The following is a 13,446-nucleotide window of genomic DNA, read 5'->3' as shown; positions in this document are numbered from 1 at the left end:
GGAGAGATAACCACATCGTTTGAGTGTGTAGAGATGTTTCAACCTGTCCTGCAGTGTGTTGTTCAAACAAATCAAAGCACACAGCAAACAGCAGTGAAGCACTCGCTCTCCTACAGAACCCAGAGGACTCCTCAAGACCTCCGTCCCCCAGTGTCCTCTGTAGCCCAGCGCACAACTTAATGGGGCTTTTGTATCTTTTCATGATTAGGTTTTACATAACTGCGATTTCGCCACTCTGCTTTCAACTGGGCCCAAATCCATTAAACCTCCAAACAAGGGGATTGCATACCACGCTTGCATAAAGGGACAGGTCTTGGCAAGACCATAAGCATACACACAGAAATGTTACAAAGGCATCAGCAAAGCAATCAGCCAGGGCTGCCCAGCGGAAAGAGGCCAGCAATGATAACCAAAGTTGTTTTGAACCATTACTGTGCAAACAATAAACATGGCTATGGTGGAACGTATCCTGTTTCATAATGAAAATGATCAGTAAATACAGCCCTCTGACAGCTTGTTTGGTACCAAATCACACTGTTTGTGGAAATATGACTTACATACCAGAATTCTCCAGGTGCGCAACAGATAAGAAAATGTCAAACATCACTTGTTTCCTGTCCAACACCCTGCAATGCATCAGGCTTAAAGAGTAACTTTTAACAACAATTTTACACATCAAGGGTTTATACAGGTCATGGGGAGTACTACTTCACATGTAAAAAAAAAAAAAAAAAAAAAGTAGTATTTTTGGCTCAAGGGGAAGCTGCATAAAATCTGATTAATTGCCTCCAAGGATGTCACTCAGTGGCTCAGTTGCATTGTGGGTAATGTAAGCACCAGCTTTTGAATGGGATGAAGAATGCGTGGAATAGAAAAGGCGATTTTTTGGATTCTGCTGTATTGATTTTAATCATTTGCTTTTAAACTGTCCATAATGAGTTAAACAGTGGTATAGGACTACAATGCTACCAAGTGGACTGCTTTTCTGAACCTGGTGCCTACATTACCCACAATGCACTTAGCTACTTAGTGACATCATTGGAGGCAATACATCAAAATTTATACAGCTCTCTAGAGCCACAAAATGCTCTAAACTACTTTTTTTCATAAAAAGTGGTGTAGTCTCGCTTCAAAAATCACAAAACCGTTGTTCATCTGTGAAGATTATCTTGCTGAACAAAATAACAAAGATCTTATTTCGGGCAATAATCCAAAACCCAGGTAAAAAATCCCATTAACCTTTTGACGAGTGAGCCAGAATGATGCTAACTTCCCGGTTAGCCTTGGAAAATACAACATCGCTTCACTCCTCTGTATGATCTAGTACTCCCAAAGAGCTGTAAACACACTTCAATGTGTAAAATTGGTGGAGTTACCACCAACACACTTACACACTCTTGGCACATTGCAAAGTGGGCTAATCCTGACAACAGCCTTGGGCCTGTTAGACGAGTTTATTACCAGAAAACGGACAAATTGAAGTCCATTTATTGACTGCATGCAGACCAACATGCTTATTCCACACTAAATGTCAGCTGAGTAAGCAAGGCGTTACGTGGTAGCGTGGCCGAGTGGTCTAAGGCGCTGGATTTAGGCTCCAGTCATTTCGATGGCGTGGGTTCGAATCCCACCGCTGCCATTACTCTTTCATTTTGTTTATCGATACCGACTCAGTACACAGTGACAAAACGATCCAACAGACCGTACTTACTCAAAACACGTCACATGTACGCATGTTTGGCTCATACTGCTGTTTCAGATCACCACATAACCCACCACTAGGAAAATCGTTCCCAATGCAAGTGCGCTCCCTTGTGGCAGCCTGCACATGTACACAAACATTATCCTAGTACACCACTCAAGTGGTGGAAAGAGAACTGAAAATCTGTACAGTTACATTATTGAAATATTGCTCATTTAACATAAAACTACTGGGATCGAAATACAATTTAGTTGAAAATACAACGTATTTTTCTCAAACACTACTCAGAGCATTAGTTACTTTTTAGAGATCTGTGGGTTTCTGTCTGTATGTCAGAGTTTCATTGGCCCAGATTACCTGGTGTGATGCATACTCATGTATGAGTAAAATTACAGACTTACAGACAAAAAGTACCCAAAAAATTACTCTTTGGTTGACTTTGGTAAAGTTACTTCCAATCCTGAATATGACACACTTTTTGGATAACAAATATAATTAATTTGTTTGAATTTTAAAGGAAAAATTATGCTTATCCTTCATTTAAGCGTGGAGGTACTGACCTTAAAATGCTTACAGGCCAGCCCAGCCTACACAAAAAAATAGCAAAAAAACATGTAAATCTAGGGGGAAATGCCCAATGTCCGGTACTGGGGCAATATACTAATAAACAAATGCCTCTTCCGGGTATGATAAATAAATATGCTCGTACAAGCCCCAGGGAAATAAAATGTCAAACTGAAGATGTATAGGGGCTTGGGGTTTCAAGGGGTTCCAGAATAAACAGTTTCCTTACTAAAATAATGTGGGCAGCCAAGAAAACACTATAGAGCCTCCACAAACAAGAGGATCTGAGTAGCAATCTGACAGGGACTAAAGTTTTAAGACCTGGTGGTGTGCCATTCCCTAACTATTCTAAACACTTCACAAAAAGGGCGTAGTCACACCATGATTGACTGAGAGGGAAATGCCCAAAGCTGCTTCTATCAGGAGTCAGTCTCCCCCACCCTGCTCACAGGTGATCTGAATGCCCTGTCTAGACCGGTTTTGGAAAATCAGCCCAAAACACAGACAGACAGCAAGTCTCAAACACTGGGACTGCTACAAGCATTTTGATCTAAGTAGAAGAAAAGGGAAACGTATGAGTGAACATGACTATTAAAGGCTGTTGGCATGATCATTGTTAATGCTTTTATTGCTAAAAGTGTACAAAATGACTAATTATGTGTAAATCACAACAAATCTTTATCATAGAAGCTTTTAAATACAGTCAAAATTGAAATATCTGTAATACAAAGTTAGATATTTCTTTCCATATAATGACATCACAGTAACTGTAGAGAAAATTCAAAACATTCACACAACTCCGGTTTAATACTTTTCAGCAGCCTCGTGGTTGCACCATTTTCACACACACAAACATACCAACATCAAAAAAAAGTTACATAACCTGACGTTGATGGGACTCATTTTAGGGCATGTTTTTATTGCATCTGGTGGTTTTTCATCATAATTTCATTAATCATTTTTTGAGAAGACACATAACACAAGACAGCTTATTGTGCTGCATTTTCCGCTGAGAACCGTTTAGTCCTGACAGAGTATACAGGATAGCATCACTAGCACCAGGCTGAGACCCATCAGCAGCAGCAGGACGAGGTGTCGGGGCATCTGGGAGGTCAAGGAGAGGTTGAGGGGACGCCAGCCGGAGCGAGGCTGTCTGGTCTTCAGGTACTGCTCCACACAGTCCACCAGGTTGTAAGGCTTTGGACAGTAACCCAGCTCTCGACGGGCCTTGTCGATCTTGAAGGTGTGGCTCACAGCTATGCTCCTCACCTGCAGTGGAAGATTCCGCTCACAAGGTTAAAGGTCGCACTGTCAAGCTAATGGTTCAGATTAACCTCAATTTGGCAAACGCGGTTTTACATTCTGATAGCCCTGCGACTGATGGAGGCCTCCAGTTACTGCATCTTCTTACCGCTCGGGGATTAGGTGTCTACACGTGAGGTACATGCACTGATAGAGGAGTTCAGGGCACTCAGACATCTTAAGAGTGCGATACAGCTTTTCATCCACCCGCATGAGTCACTTCTTCTTCTTCTGATCACGTAAAACAGCTTCCATCAGCACACACCTTGTGAAAAAATTCCTCAGCGTTTCATTGTATGATTCATGCCAGGTTGCTCTTTATTGATCTACCAGTATATCATCTTTGCTAGACACTGTACAGCCACAAACATCTGAGTCCTGCTCATCCTGTCTGGCCTGACAATCATCTTGATTATGTAATCTCCCTCTGGAAGCTGGGCCTTTTTTTTTTTTTTGCTGCCTTCAATTTTCCATCACTTGATACGGATCTGCATTAAATAGTCATTCGCTGCCACAGGCATCATCTCGCACACAGATGATGGTTTCATAAAGTATGTGGTTTGTAATGTGGTAGTGAGCCGAGGCTCCTTTTAATATATCTGGTCGAGGACAAGCAGTAGTGGAAGAATTATTCACATCCTAATAAAGAAAAGAAAAAATACTCAAGAGCAGAAAAAGCAAGAAAATGTGTTTGTGTAGCTTCATTTGTAGATACTTTTATTGCTTAAGGTGTACAAAATGACTGATACAATACTAATTTGTATATAACGGTGTTTACTCAAGACTGAATAATGAACCACAACATTGGTTCGTTGCAGTTTTATAGATTATTCACATTTTTTTTTCATTGTAAACCAATTGAGTTTCATTACTCACCTACATTGTCTGTGGTACACAGATTCAGGTCCTTTCATTCTTACTTAAGACATAAATCTTCTTCTTTTTATTTTGTATATAATTTTTTTTTTTTTTTTGCGGTTTTGCCCTTAAAAAAACAAATTAAAAAAAACAACAACTTAGATACGTTTCAAACTGTTTCCTGAACTAGCCGAGAACTGCAGTGTTTTTGGAAAACATTACTCAAACACCAGTAAATAGAGCCTTTCTTTGGGACTATTTTCAGCTGTGGATGAATACACATTTGGTGCTCTAGTGAGTATTTATTGCAGCAGGAAGGTAAATGTACGTCAAGCAACAGAGTTTAGCTCCAAACCTAAACAAACAGTATATTTTGCATCTTTGAACTCTTCAAACTCTGTCATTGCTACTTAAAACACATTAACGCCAGCATTGCAGTTTAGCCCCCAACATTACCAAATACCATATTTTGCAAATTAATCGAGCAACACAGTTTAGCCTTCAGCATTCACAATGCAATTTGTTTGGAAATTATGATTCTCTAGCTCCTTCTGGTTTTTGTGTGCTTTTTTTTGTTGTTTTCTGTGTGTTTGTCTCTTCGTCAATCTAACTTTACTGCGTGCTGAAATGCAAATAGCCTCTCTGGGTACAGTAAAGTTTTGATGACTAAACTGAGCTAAAGCTTATGGAGCACTTCAAGTTAAAAGACGGTCGAGCGCTGAACCTTGCAGATGTTCATCTGTGTGTTTCAGTTGGTTTAATCTTCCATCGTGTTCTCAGACTTGGAAGTTATCTACGGGAGGCAAAAAAAAAATCATCTGCACGTGACACGCTGGCTAAACCTGAGAGATTTTGCAGGATCATCCGAGCCTGGCCCGAGAAGGCTGCCCAACTATGCTCACCATGACAACCGCCACTGTACTGAGGTCACTTCCTGTAAACTTCATCTCGAACTTCCTGTTCTGACCCACAGCAGTTTATGTTTTATTCACAGGGCAATCATCGATCCCCCGGCCAGCAGCTGTCTGACAGAATGAGCTCCAGGTGCAGGCCCACGGACTCAGCTTTGGTTTCTGCCTCATCACACATTCATGAGGACCTTACAGGACGCGATCAAGGCTCCTTAAGATGCGTTGTGAGGTCCCTCCCCGGGAAGTATTAATGGAAACAGCCCTCACCTTGATACAGTTCTCGTGTTGTTTGATAGTGATACAGACCATCACATAGATTAGAAGGTTTTCAGCTTCAAGAACGTCGGGATTTAGTTATTTGGCAGTATTTTTGAATAAATACAAGACTAACGTTTTTTCCATAATTCATGTGCACGAGATAGCGTCAGACGAGAGAGGGGCGGGGGGTCTGAGTGGAAAATCTCCGCCCTAATGAAGTCTGTCTTCACTGTTGCGGGCGAGACTTAAACAAGGATCTACTACATCTGAGAGCATGTAAACCATCTCCAGCACAAAGACTTTCAATTAGGTAGACACACACAAAGAGCTCCACAGCGTTGTAACTTTCAGCATCACAGACGCGTCACCATGACCAATATGCACGTCACACTTAAGTTCATTCAGGTCAGGAAAACACGTTTTTTTAAAAGTCACAGGAGCATAGTTACCTCGCTTTGGGTGAAGAGGAGAGGCAGATCTATCACAGGTCTCAGAACTACATGTAAATATTCTACCAGGCTGGCTGAACGTAGAAGAAAAAACACACATCCAGTTAGAAACCACTCACACAACATTTTAAAACATATATCCAAGTGTTTACATTTTAGGGACTACCTGCTAAATAGACGCACGAAACAGGAACGGTTATGGACGGTCGGCTGTAGCCCAGATTTTCAAACTGGAATGGGAACATGAAACAGAGGGAAGAGCAGTTCACTCCTGACAAAAATGTATGTCAATGAAACTGTAAATACATTTATAAGGATGCAAAGGAAGTTATCTTGTCAACGTCAACAAATCCCACAATAATCTTCTTTTTTAAGATATTATTTCATCAGACTGTTTGACTATATATCTTTAAACGTTACATTCACAGCTGAAAATGACAACACATTTGCTGATGGATATATCTATCTCTACTTGATAGTATTCATTGTGGTTTTGGAGTTTTCGTGGGATCTGTTGACGGTATAATAAAGACAGAATATCCCCAAGTTTTTATTTCACTCACCAACGGCGTCAGCCACTCAAACAGATTGACTGAAACTCCGTCATTTATAAAATAGACCTGTCCACTCTGCAAAAGAAGAGAAAAACAATGGGGACATTCAGCGTCATCCTTATTTAAATCAATGATAGTAGTAGCTAGCGTTAACGTGCACCTGACAAACAACTGTATCCGTTCTTTGGTCGGAGTTTGTGATGTGTCATAAGCATCAAGTTTGATGTATCGGACTAATTAACTTCAGTTCAATGAAGCCAATCTTCAACATTTAAAATGTATGTTAAAGCAGTCTAAGTACAGAGATCTGTGGGTGTTTTCCTCCTGACTCACAGAGACGTGGCTCCTCTGCAGTGTGAGAGCCTCGGCTGCCAGCGTGTGCGCCAACACCAGGTTATCTACGTGCACCCAGTTCATCCTGGCCCGCGGGTCACCAAACCTGAAGGTGAACAACCGGCGCTCCACATTCATCTGAGTGGGAGGGAAAGACAGGGACAATAAGTCAACGGTTTTTACTTTCCTTGTTTTGTGGTGACGCTTTTTTTTTTTCACTAGCTCCGCCGGTTACAACAATCCCTTTTTACTGATTTTTCATTGTGTTGTGTGGCTGTGTTGTGTTGCCTTTAATTCCATTCAATTCAAATTCTTTATTTGTCTCCGAGGTAGTAGTTGTTGACAGAATTGGCCTGAATTTAATAGTTTTTAAGCCATTATGACTAAATATTCATGCATTTCTATAGCCCCCGGTGTAACTTTTCATGTATTTTGGGTTCTTTACACTTGGTTAAATCGTTAAATTGAAAAAATAAAAAGGCAGACCATAAGCGGAGATTGTGCTGAAAGAAAAGGATGTCATACATGTGGAGTAAGGACAGTTCAAAAGCAGCTTAACAAAGAATGAATGCACAGAAACCGGGCAAAACCAATGAGGCTCCTGAGGATTATAAGATGCTTTTATAAACTCCAGATGGAATGGAGGTTGAAGACGATTTTCACAATAGAGTAAATTAAAAGTCAACCGTCGTGGCCGACAGTGAACCCGCCGACATCCAGCCCTTCAGCAGGCTGCGCTGCTGCCTCGCAGACGACAGACTGGAAGAAAAGCCGGGTGTAACTGGATGCCTGCAGAGCTCTATCAATAATGCAAACTCTTCAGTCAGGGACACAGTCTGCCAGGGAGGCTTCAGACACTGCAAGATGTATATTTTCTCCAGTGCCAAGGCGAAAAAGGAATGAACCCTGATCATAAGATAATGTATATGTGCTTCCTCTCACCATCACTCTGTGGAGGTGTCTCCTCTCATCTGGTCCGTAGATGCCGCAGGGCCTCAGGACGCAGGTCCGCAGCAGGCCTCCACCTTCACAGGAGAGGGTTTAAACCTTCACTGAATACATGCTTTTATGTGTATAGTTCAAACTTGATGCTACATACCAAGTAAAGGCGATTAGCAGCAAACATCTACAGTTGGGTATCAGCACGCTTATATATTTAGCTGCTGGATAAGAGCTTTTTCACATGCATCACACACTTCTGATTCATCAGTGAGCGGCAGTGATGGAAGAAGTACCTCTTAGGTACTTAGGAAGGCAAAAATGTACATTACTTTTGTTCATTTGTCACTTTTGAAATGTCGGATAACTGTAGCTATTTGGCGCAAAGGAGGAAGCCAAGGGACGTAGTATAAAGAGCAACAAAGTCCGTATATCTAGAGGCGGTTGGAGTGGATGGATGTGTCAAAGATACCATCAGCAGGGGACTTAGTAGTCTGTGTCCTGTGTGAAACCAAAAGTCAGCGATTACTTATTTCAACTCAGGCAACGTGACTTAATTTACATGAAGTACTTAACGTTGCTTTCACCTCCAGGCCATCCTGCCTTCATCCCTGACTTCTGACGTGTCTCTATGCCATCAGACCTTTTAGCCAAAGGCAGTGGAAAAAAAAAAAGACAACATACTCCTGTGGCGGATATATCCACTTTAACCTGGGTTCTATAATGAGCCAGCTCTTGGCTCTAGACGTAATTGGATGTATACGGTGATGGTCACCAATGGGGTGTAGGGTAACACCGAAGAAGGGAATGGGAGGCTTCACACCTGTTAATGTAGAGACCACGAAGGAACTTGAAACCCATTACAATGTATTAGAAATCGTAAAATAGTCACGTTGACTGCTGCACTACATGCTTGTGCTCTCTAAATTCAAACTGGTGCCACTGGTGTTGAAGCTAGGTTTGCGGTCTCCTGTGCTTTTTCCATGTAATTCTGTGCTTGCGCCGCCATTACACGCTGAACGCTTTTCACACCTTTCATCAAGCATCCGTCGGCAGAGAGGACCATCTGCTCTGCAATCGCTTTAGTTCTGGAGTAGTGGTCGATGTGCTGGAACAGGCAGACACAGGGTTGCATTATATCACCGTCTCAAGCGCAGAAAATCATTTATTGTTGGCAAACGCAAAGGACATTTCTAAATGTTGGTCTTTCGTTGTGATCTTAGGTCCAAGTTTCGGTCATACATGGATGGATGGGACACTTATGGGTGTCATTTCAGCTGATGTGTTTACTCACTACTTCAGGGGGCACATACGGCATCGAGGCCTCATCACACTCCTCAATTGGTTTCCCAGTAAAGACCACATTGATGGTACTGGTATACACCAGCCTGGGGATGCTCCTCTCCTTGCACACTGAAAGAGAGCAACAGAGCAAAAATGATCACATCAATTTTACATCTAAGACTGCCAGGATGTTTAAAACAATAAACTTTTAATGACAGTTTTAAGCCTCTTTCGTGCAGACATTAACTGTATGAAATATTTAAAATATCTCTGCTCTGGTATTCTAATGTTTTTGCTAAGGGAGCTCTGAAAATCTTAATTAGAAAACACAACAGACGAATGGATTTTCACATGTAGAAGTGAATTAGGTTATTGTTTTCAAATTTCAAATGACGCTTGCTTGTTGGTCATAATCACGTGTGTCCTCACCGTTTATAACATTACTGGTCCCTCCAACGTTGACTGACTCCACCTGCTCTTTCCTCAGCTGGCAGACAGTCAAAAAGGATAGAAAAAAATGTAACCCTTACCATGTTGAAGGTAATGCAGCCATTTTTCTTTCACTTCCTGTGACTTTCTTTTCACGCTTCGAGCAGCTTACTGTATGTACAACTCATCGGCATTGTTTTATCGTGACGTTGGGTGACAGCTCCTGTCAGATGCGCTTTGTCTTTCAACGCGACTTCTCGCTCACACAGGCGAACTCACAAAGATTGCAGTGAGGTGTGTTCACTGCACTGTCTCAGTAAGGGTCAGCCTTAAACACCATCGATTTTTACACATGGCAGTCAGTTTACAGGTCTTTTTGAGCCAGCTACTTGGCGAAAAAGGTTTCTCAAGTGATGTCACTGAAGACTATAAGTTTAAAAATGAAAATAATCTGTAGGTGTGGAAAACTCTGTCGCTCATTCTCTGTCTCTGCTCTAGACTAGGCTTTATACATTAGCCGCTATTTCGACTAAACTGTCTGGGGTCAAGTTGCATTGTGGGTAATGTTGGCGCCAAGGGCCACCTCAGGGAAATGCCCTCAGTCTAAATTTTCATTTATCTCAGTTTAGGATGAGATTTGGAGTTTTTCTCATAATAGAAAACATGTTTCCTAACTGTGTACTAGCAATCTTAATTACCTTCTTCAGAGCTGTCCTAAGGGAAGTTTTTTCTTTACTTACGATTATTAAAGACACTTAAATGAAAATAAAAAAAAAAAAACACTGCCAAAAATGGCAGCACCACTGTTGTTAGATCTGTAAGGTAATGACAATGAAGACGGGGAACAACATTAACACTGAAATCAACATGATTATGGGTTAATAAGACTATATATGTGTTAAAAATAGCACATTTTTTTTTGCAATTTTTACATATAAAGAGGTATTTATAGGAACATATCAGACACTTGTTTACAGCTCATGGACTCTATGCACATCTCTGTTTCTCTGACTTTTCTCTGAATGATTACTTGGTGAGCAGATGGTCAGGGGGACATGAGGGGAGTTCACCTGTTCTGGTCCAGACATGCCGTAAGACGCTGTGTGGAATATACAGTCGACTTCCTCACACACCTTATACAGGGAGGAACTGTCCCGGATGTCACACTGTCGGAAAAAAAGAAAGACAACTTGACACACAGTTAAGAAATACCAACTTGGAGGAAACTTTTGTCATTCAAAAGACAGAAAGTCCTGACCATATCGTTGTCTCAACGGTTCGACAAGTTGGGGGTGGTGCAGGGTCACAGAAGACATGAGAGTGCGAGTCAATAGTTTTCCTATTGTAGACAGTTGTAATTAAGGTAAGTGTGCCATGAGGCCTGCAGGTGTAACTTGAATCATGTCTCCACCCTCTCTGACCCAGTCAGCAGCTGGCGCTCTGAGGAGGATCACTCACTGATGTGTGTCTGTTTCCAGCCAGCACGAAGACTCACCACAGAGACACACTGACAGTGGACAAGCCAGGGAATTGATTTCAAAGTCTGCACGGAGCAGTGTAAGTTAGAAGAAAGCACAGGGTGTGAGTTTTTGCTGCAAGCCAAGAAAGTGTTTTGTTTTTTCTCATTGAATGTGAGACAATAAATATTATGTCCCACGTCTGTTACAGTTGATTTAAGTTTGAATTTTGGTTAAACTCCAACAAGTGACACAGAAATAGCCATGAAGTGAATGTGCAGGGAGAGAGTAAATAACCAAGATCTGAACAGCATCAGGTCACTCTCTGCTGTCTCTCACCTGATAGAAGACTGCTCCATCAGGGATATCACAGGGAGGCTTGTTTATGTCCAAAAGGATCACTGACATCCCCTGACTGGCTAGTTCTCTCCCGAGCCTGAACCCAAAGTATCCGCCTCCGCCTGTCACTAACACCTTCCCTGTGGAGCCGCCCCGGGCCAGCCCTGCCTCCTCTCCCAGCCTGGAGGCTGCACACTCCTGGCTGCTGCTGCTGCTGCTGCCACCGCAGCTCGCCGTCATGGCTCCATTCATCCTGTGGCGGATGGCCAAGGCCGGGGTGGAGGCCAAAGTCGGGGCTGGGTGGCTGACCCACGGCTGGTGGGTGAGGTGGGGGAGGTTGTGCATGTGGTGTCCACCGGCCTGCAGGCAGCAAAGGGGACCACTGTGGCGGGGAAGCTGCTTCACCTGGCACAGAGAGCCTCCATTCTCACTCATGTTGGAACCACACAGCTCCATAGATATCCTGACGGAGGGAAACAGGGTGAATATTGGTTCCTGTAGCGCGTCTTTAGTCTGCTCCAGCTACCTTCTGTTAACACCAATCTCCTGTGTCTCTTGTTGTTCAAGGCTTGAACAGTAAAGAGTTCACAGAGTTCACTTGAAATTGGGCTTGTCCCCCTTACAGAGGCTGTGTCCTCACGGCAGTGGCCCGGAGCTTAAATCCCACCTGTGGCCCATGTCATCCCCCCTCTCTTTAGCATTTTATCATCTATCTATCTATCTATCTATCTATCTATCTATCTATCTATCTATCCTCATGAAGTTAAGATTGACATCAGTATTGAGTGAGCTGAACGTTTATTGACTCCACTGTAAAGTCACTAAATGTTTTCTAGCAATTGTGTGAAAGCTCACCAAACAAGTTCCACAGGCTGCCATCAGTCGCGCATCAGAGACATTACTTCAAATACAAGTAAAGATACGCAATTTAAAGTTAATTGCCATCACGCGTTCACTTTCCTAATATTCAAATCCACACTGATAATCGATAACTTACCTTGTTATTCCTCCCGGCCGCTCACATCCATACCTGCGCCTGTACCTGACTGATGAGGATAAATAATCCAGTCCGTATCTTCTCTGTACTCTGCCTATCGATCACCTCCTCTACCTGACGGCTCTCCTACCGTACTGTCCGGATGAGGCGCGCACTTAAAGTGTTTTTTTTGTTTGTTTTTTTATGTGCCACAGCGTCACGCCAGGGGTTGGCCTCTAAATGCCACTGGTACCTTGAGAAGACATAATTTTTGCCACATGTATTAAATGAATGTAATAATATATGATTCTCATTCAACCTTTAACCCATCTGCAGGTGATGACTGTGTTATATTAATTGTCAATGAAGCATGCACTGATTAATTATGGAGTATATACAAAGAATGGAAATATGTAAGATGTGAGAGACTCTATAATCATTAGTAGTAGTAGTTTTGCTCATTATTCAGCGTAATTCAGTGTAATCAATGTTTAATAATTCATGGTATTCTTATAAGAAATAACATCATTAAATAACTTATTTTTGTAACTCCAACAGACATCTATAGATCATGAAAAACAGCAAATTGGACAAAGACATGTCAAACACATTGTGATATCCCAACAGTTTAATATATGAAACCGCTGGGTTGTAACCTGGTCTGTAAATTTGTCATGAAAAAAAAATTAAATGTGGACAAGAGAGACAACATTTGTCACATCAACTAACAGGACATCATCAGGATGCTCCATCTATTAATGGTGACGTCATACAAAGGTTCTGATAAAAGACAACTTAAAGGAGGATGTTTGGTCCAATCGATCAGCTCCATTATCTTATATTATATTTATAAGAATACGAATTTCCTTTAATAAATTAACACATCAAAATGGTGTTCACCTATCAGCTGTGGAAGAAAACATGACGTCATTGACCAGAGCTCAGGCATCACATGATGTTACTGATGGATCTTTGACATGACGACAGGGCAGGTAAACAGCAGCATCTGACACTTCCTGAGCACAGTGTTTTCTGGAGAGGACAGAAATAGACGCTTCATGTTTTATTTAGCAGACAGCAGACAGACTGCC

At 42.0% G+C, this 13,446-nt stretch overlaps 1 protein-coding gene and 1 non-coding gene across 2 annotated transcripts; one reads left to right on the top strand and one right to left on the bottom strand.

Annotated features, from left to right (window-relative positions):
• The first annotated feature begins 1,557 nt into the window (after positions 1-1,557).
• On the top strand, positions 1,558-1,639 carry trnal-uag (transfer RNA leucine (anticodon UAG)). The gene has a single exon. It is a non-coding gene; the product is annotated as a tRNA-Leu (tRNA).
• Positions 1,640-3,000: 1,361 nt separating this feature from the next.
• On the bottom strand, positions 3,001-12,492 carry sdr42e2 (short chain dehydrogenase/reductase family 42E, member 2). The gene is made up of 12 exons (XM_030407895.1): positions 12,377-12,492; positions 11,380-11,842; positions 10,654-10,749; positions 9,584-9,641; positions 9,165-9,283; positions 8,903-8,978; positions 7,874-7,956; positions 6,932-7,069; positions 6,608-6,673; positions 6,211-6,274; positions 6,045-6,118; positions 3,001-3,535 (listed from the first exon to the last, which is right to left on the bottom strand). The coding sequence occupies exons 2-12, from the start codon at positions 11,833-11,835 to the stop codon at positions 3,287-3,289; spliced, it is 1,479 nt and encodes a 492-aa protein (XP_030263755.1). The 5' UTR covers positions 11,836-11,842; positions 12,377-12,492; the 3' UTR covers positions 3,001-3,286.
• Positions 12,493-13,446: the final 954 nt, after the last annotated feature.

Source organism: Sparus aurata, chromosome 23 (assembly GCF_900880675.1).
Source record: "Sparus aurata chromosome 23, fSpaAur1.1, whole genome shotgun sequence".
Taxonomy (NCBI): Eukaryota; Metazoa; Chordata; class Actinopteri; order Spariformes; family Sparidae; genus Sparus; species Sparus aurata.
This window is presented reverse-complemented; position numbering and strand designations above follow the sequence as displayed.

Excerpts from the sequence above, each read along its gene's own strand:
- sdr42e2 (XM_030407895.1), bottom strand. The coding sequence starts at position 11,835 with ATGGAGCTGTGTGGTTCCAACATGAGTGAGAATGGAGGCTCTCTGTGC. Across the intron at positions 7,070-7,873 it reads GACACCTCCACAGAGTGATG|ATGAATGTGGAGCGCCGGTT; the intron begins GTGAGAGGAAGC and ends CCTCCCACTCAG. Across the intron at positions 6,674-6,931 it reads TGCAGAGGAGCCACGTCTCT|AGTGGACAGGTCTATTTTAT; the intron begins GTGAGTCAGGAG and ends CTTCTTTTGCAG.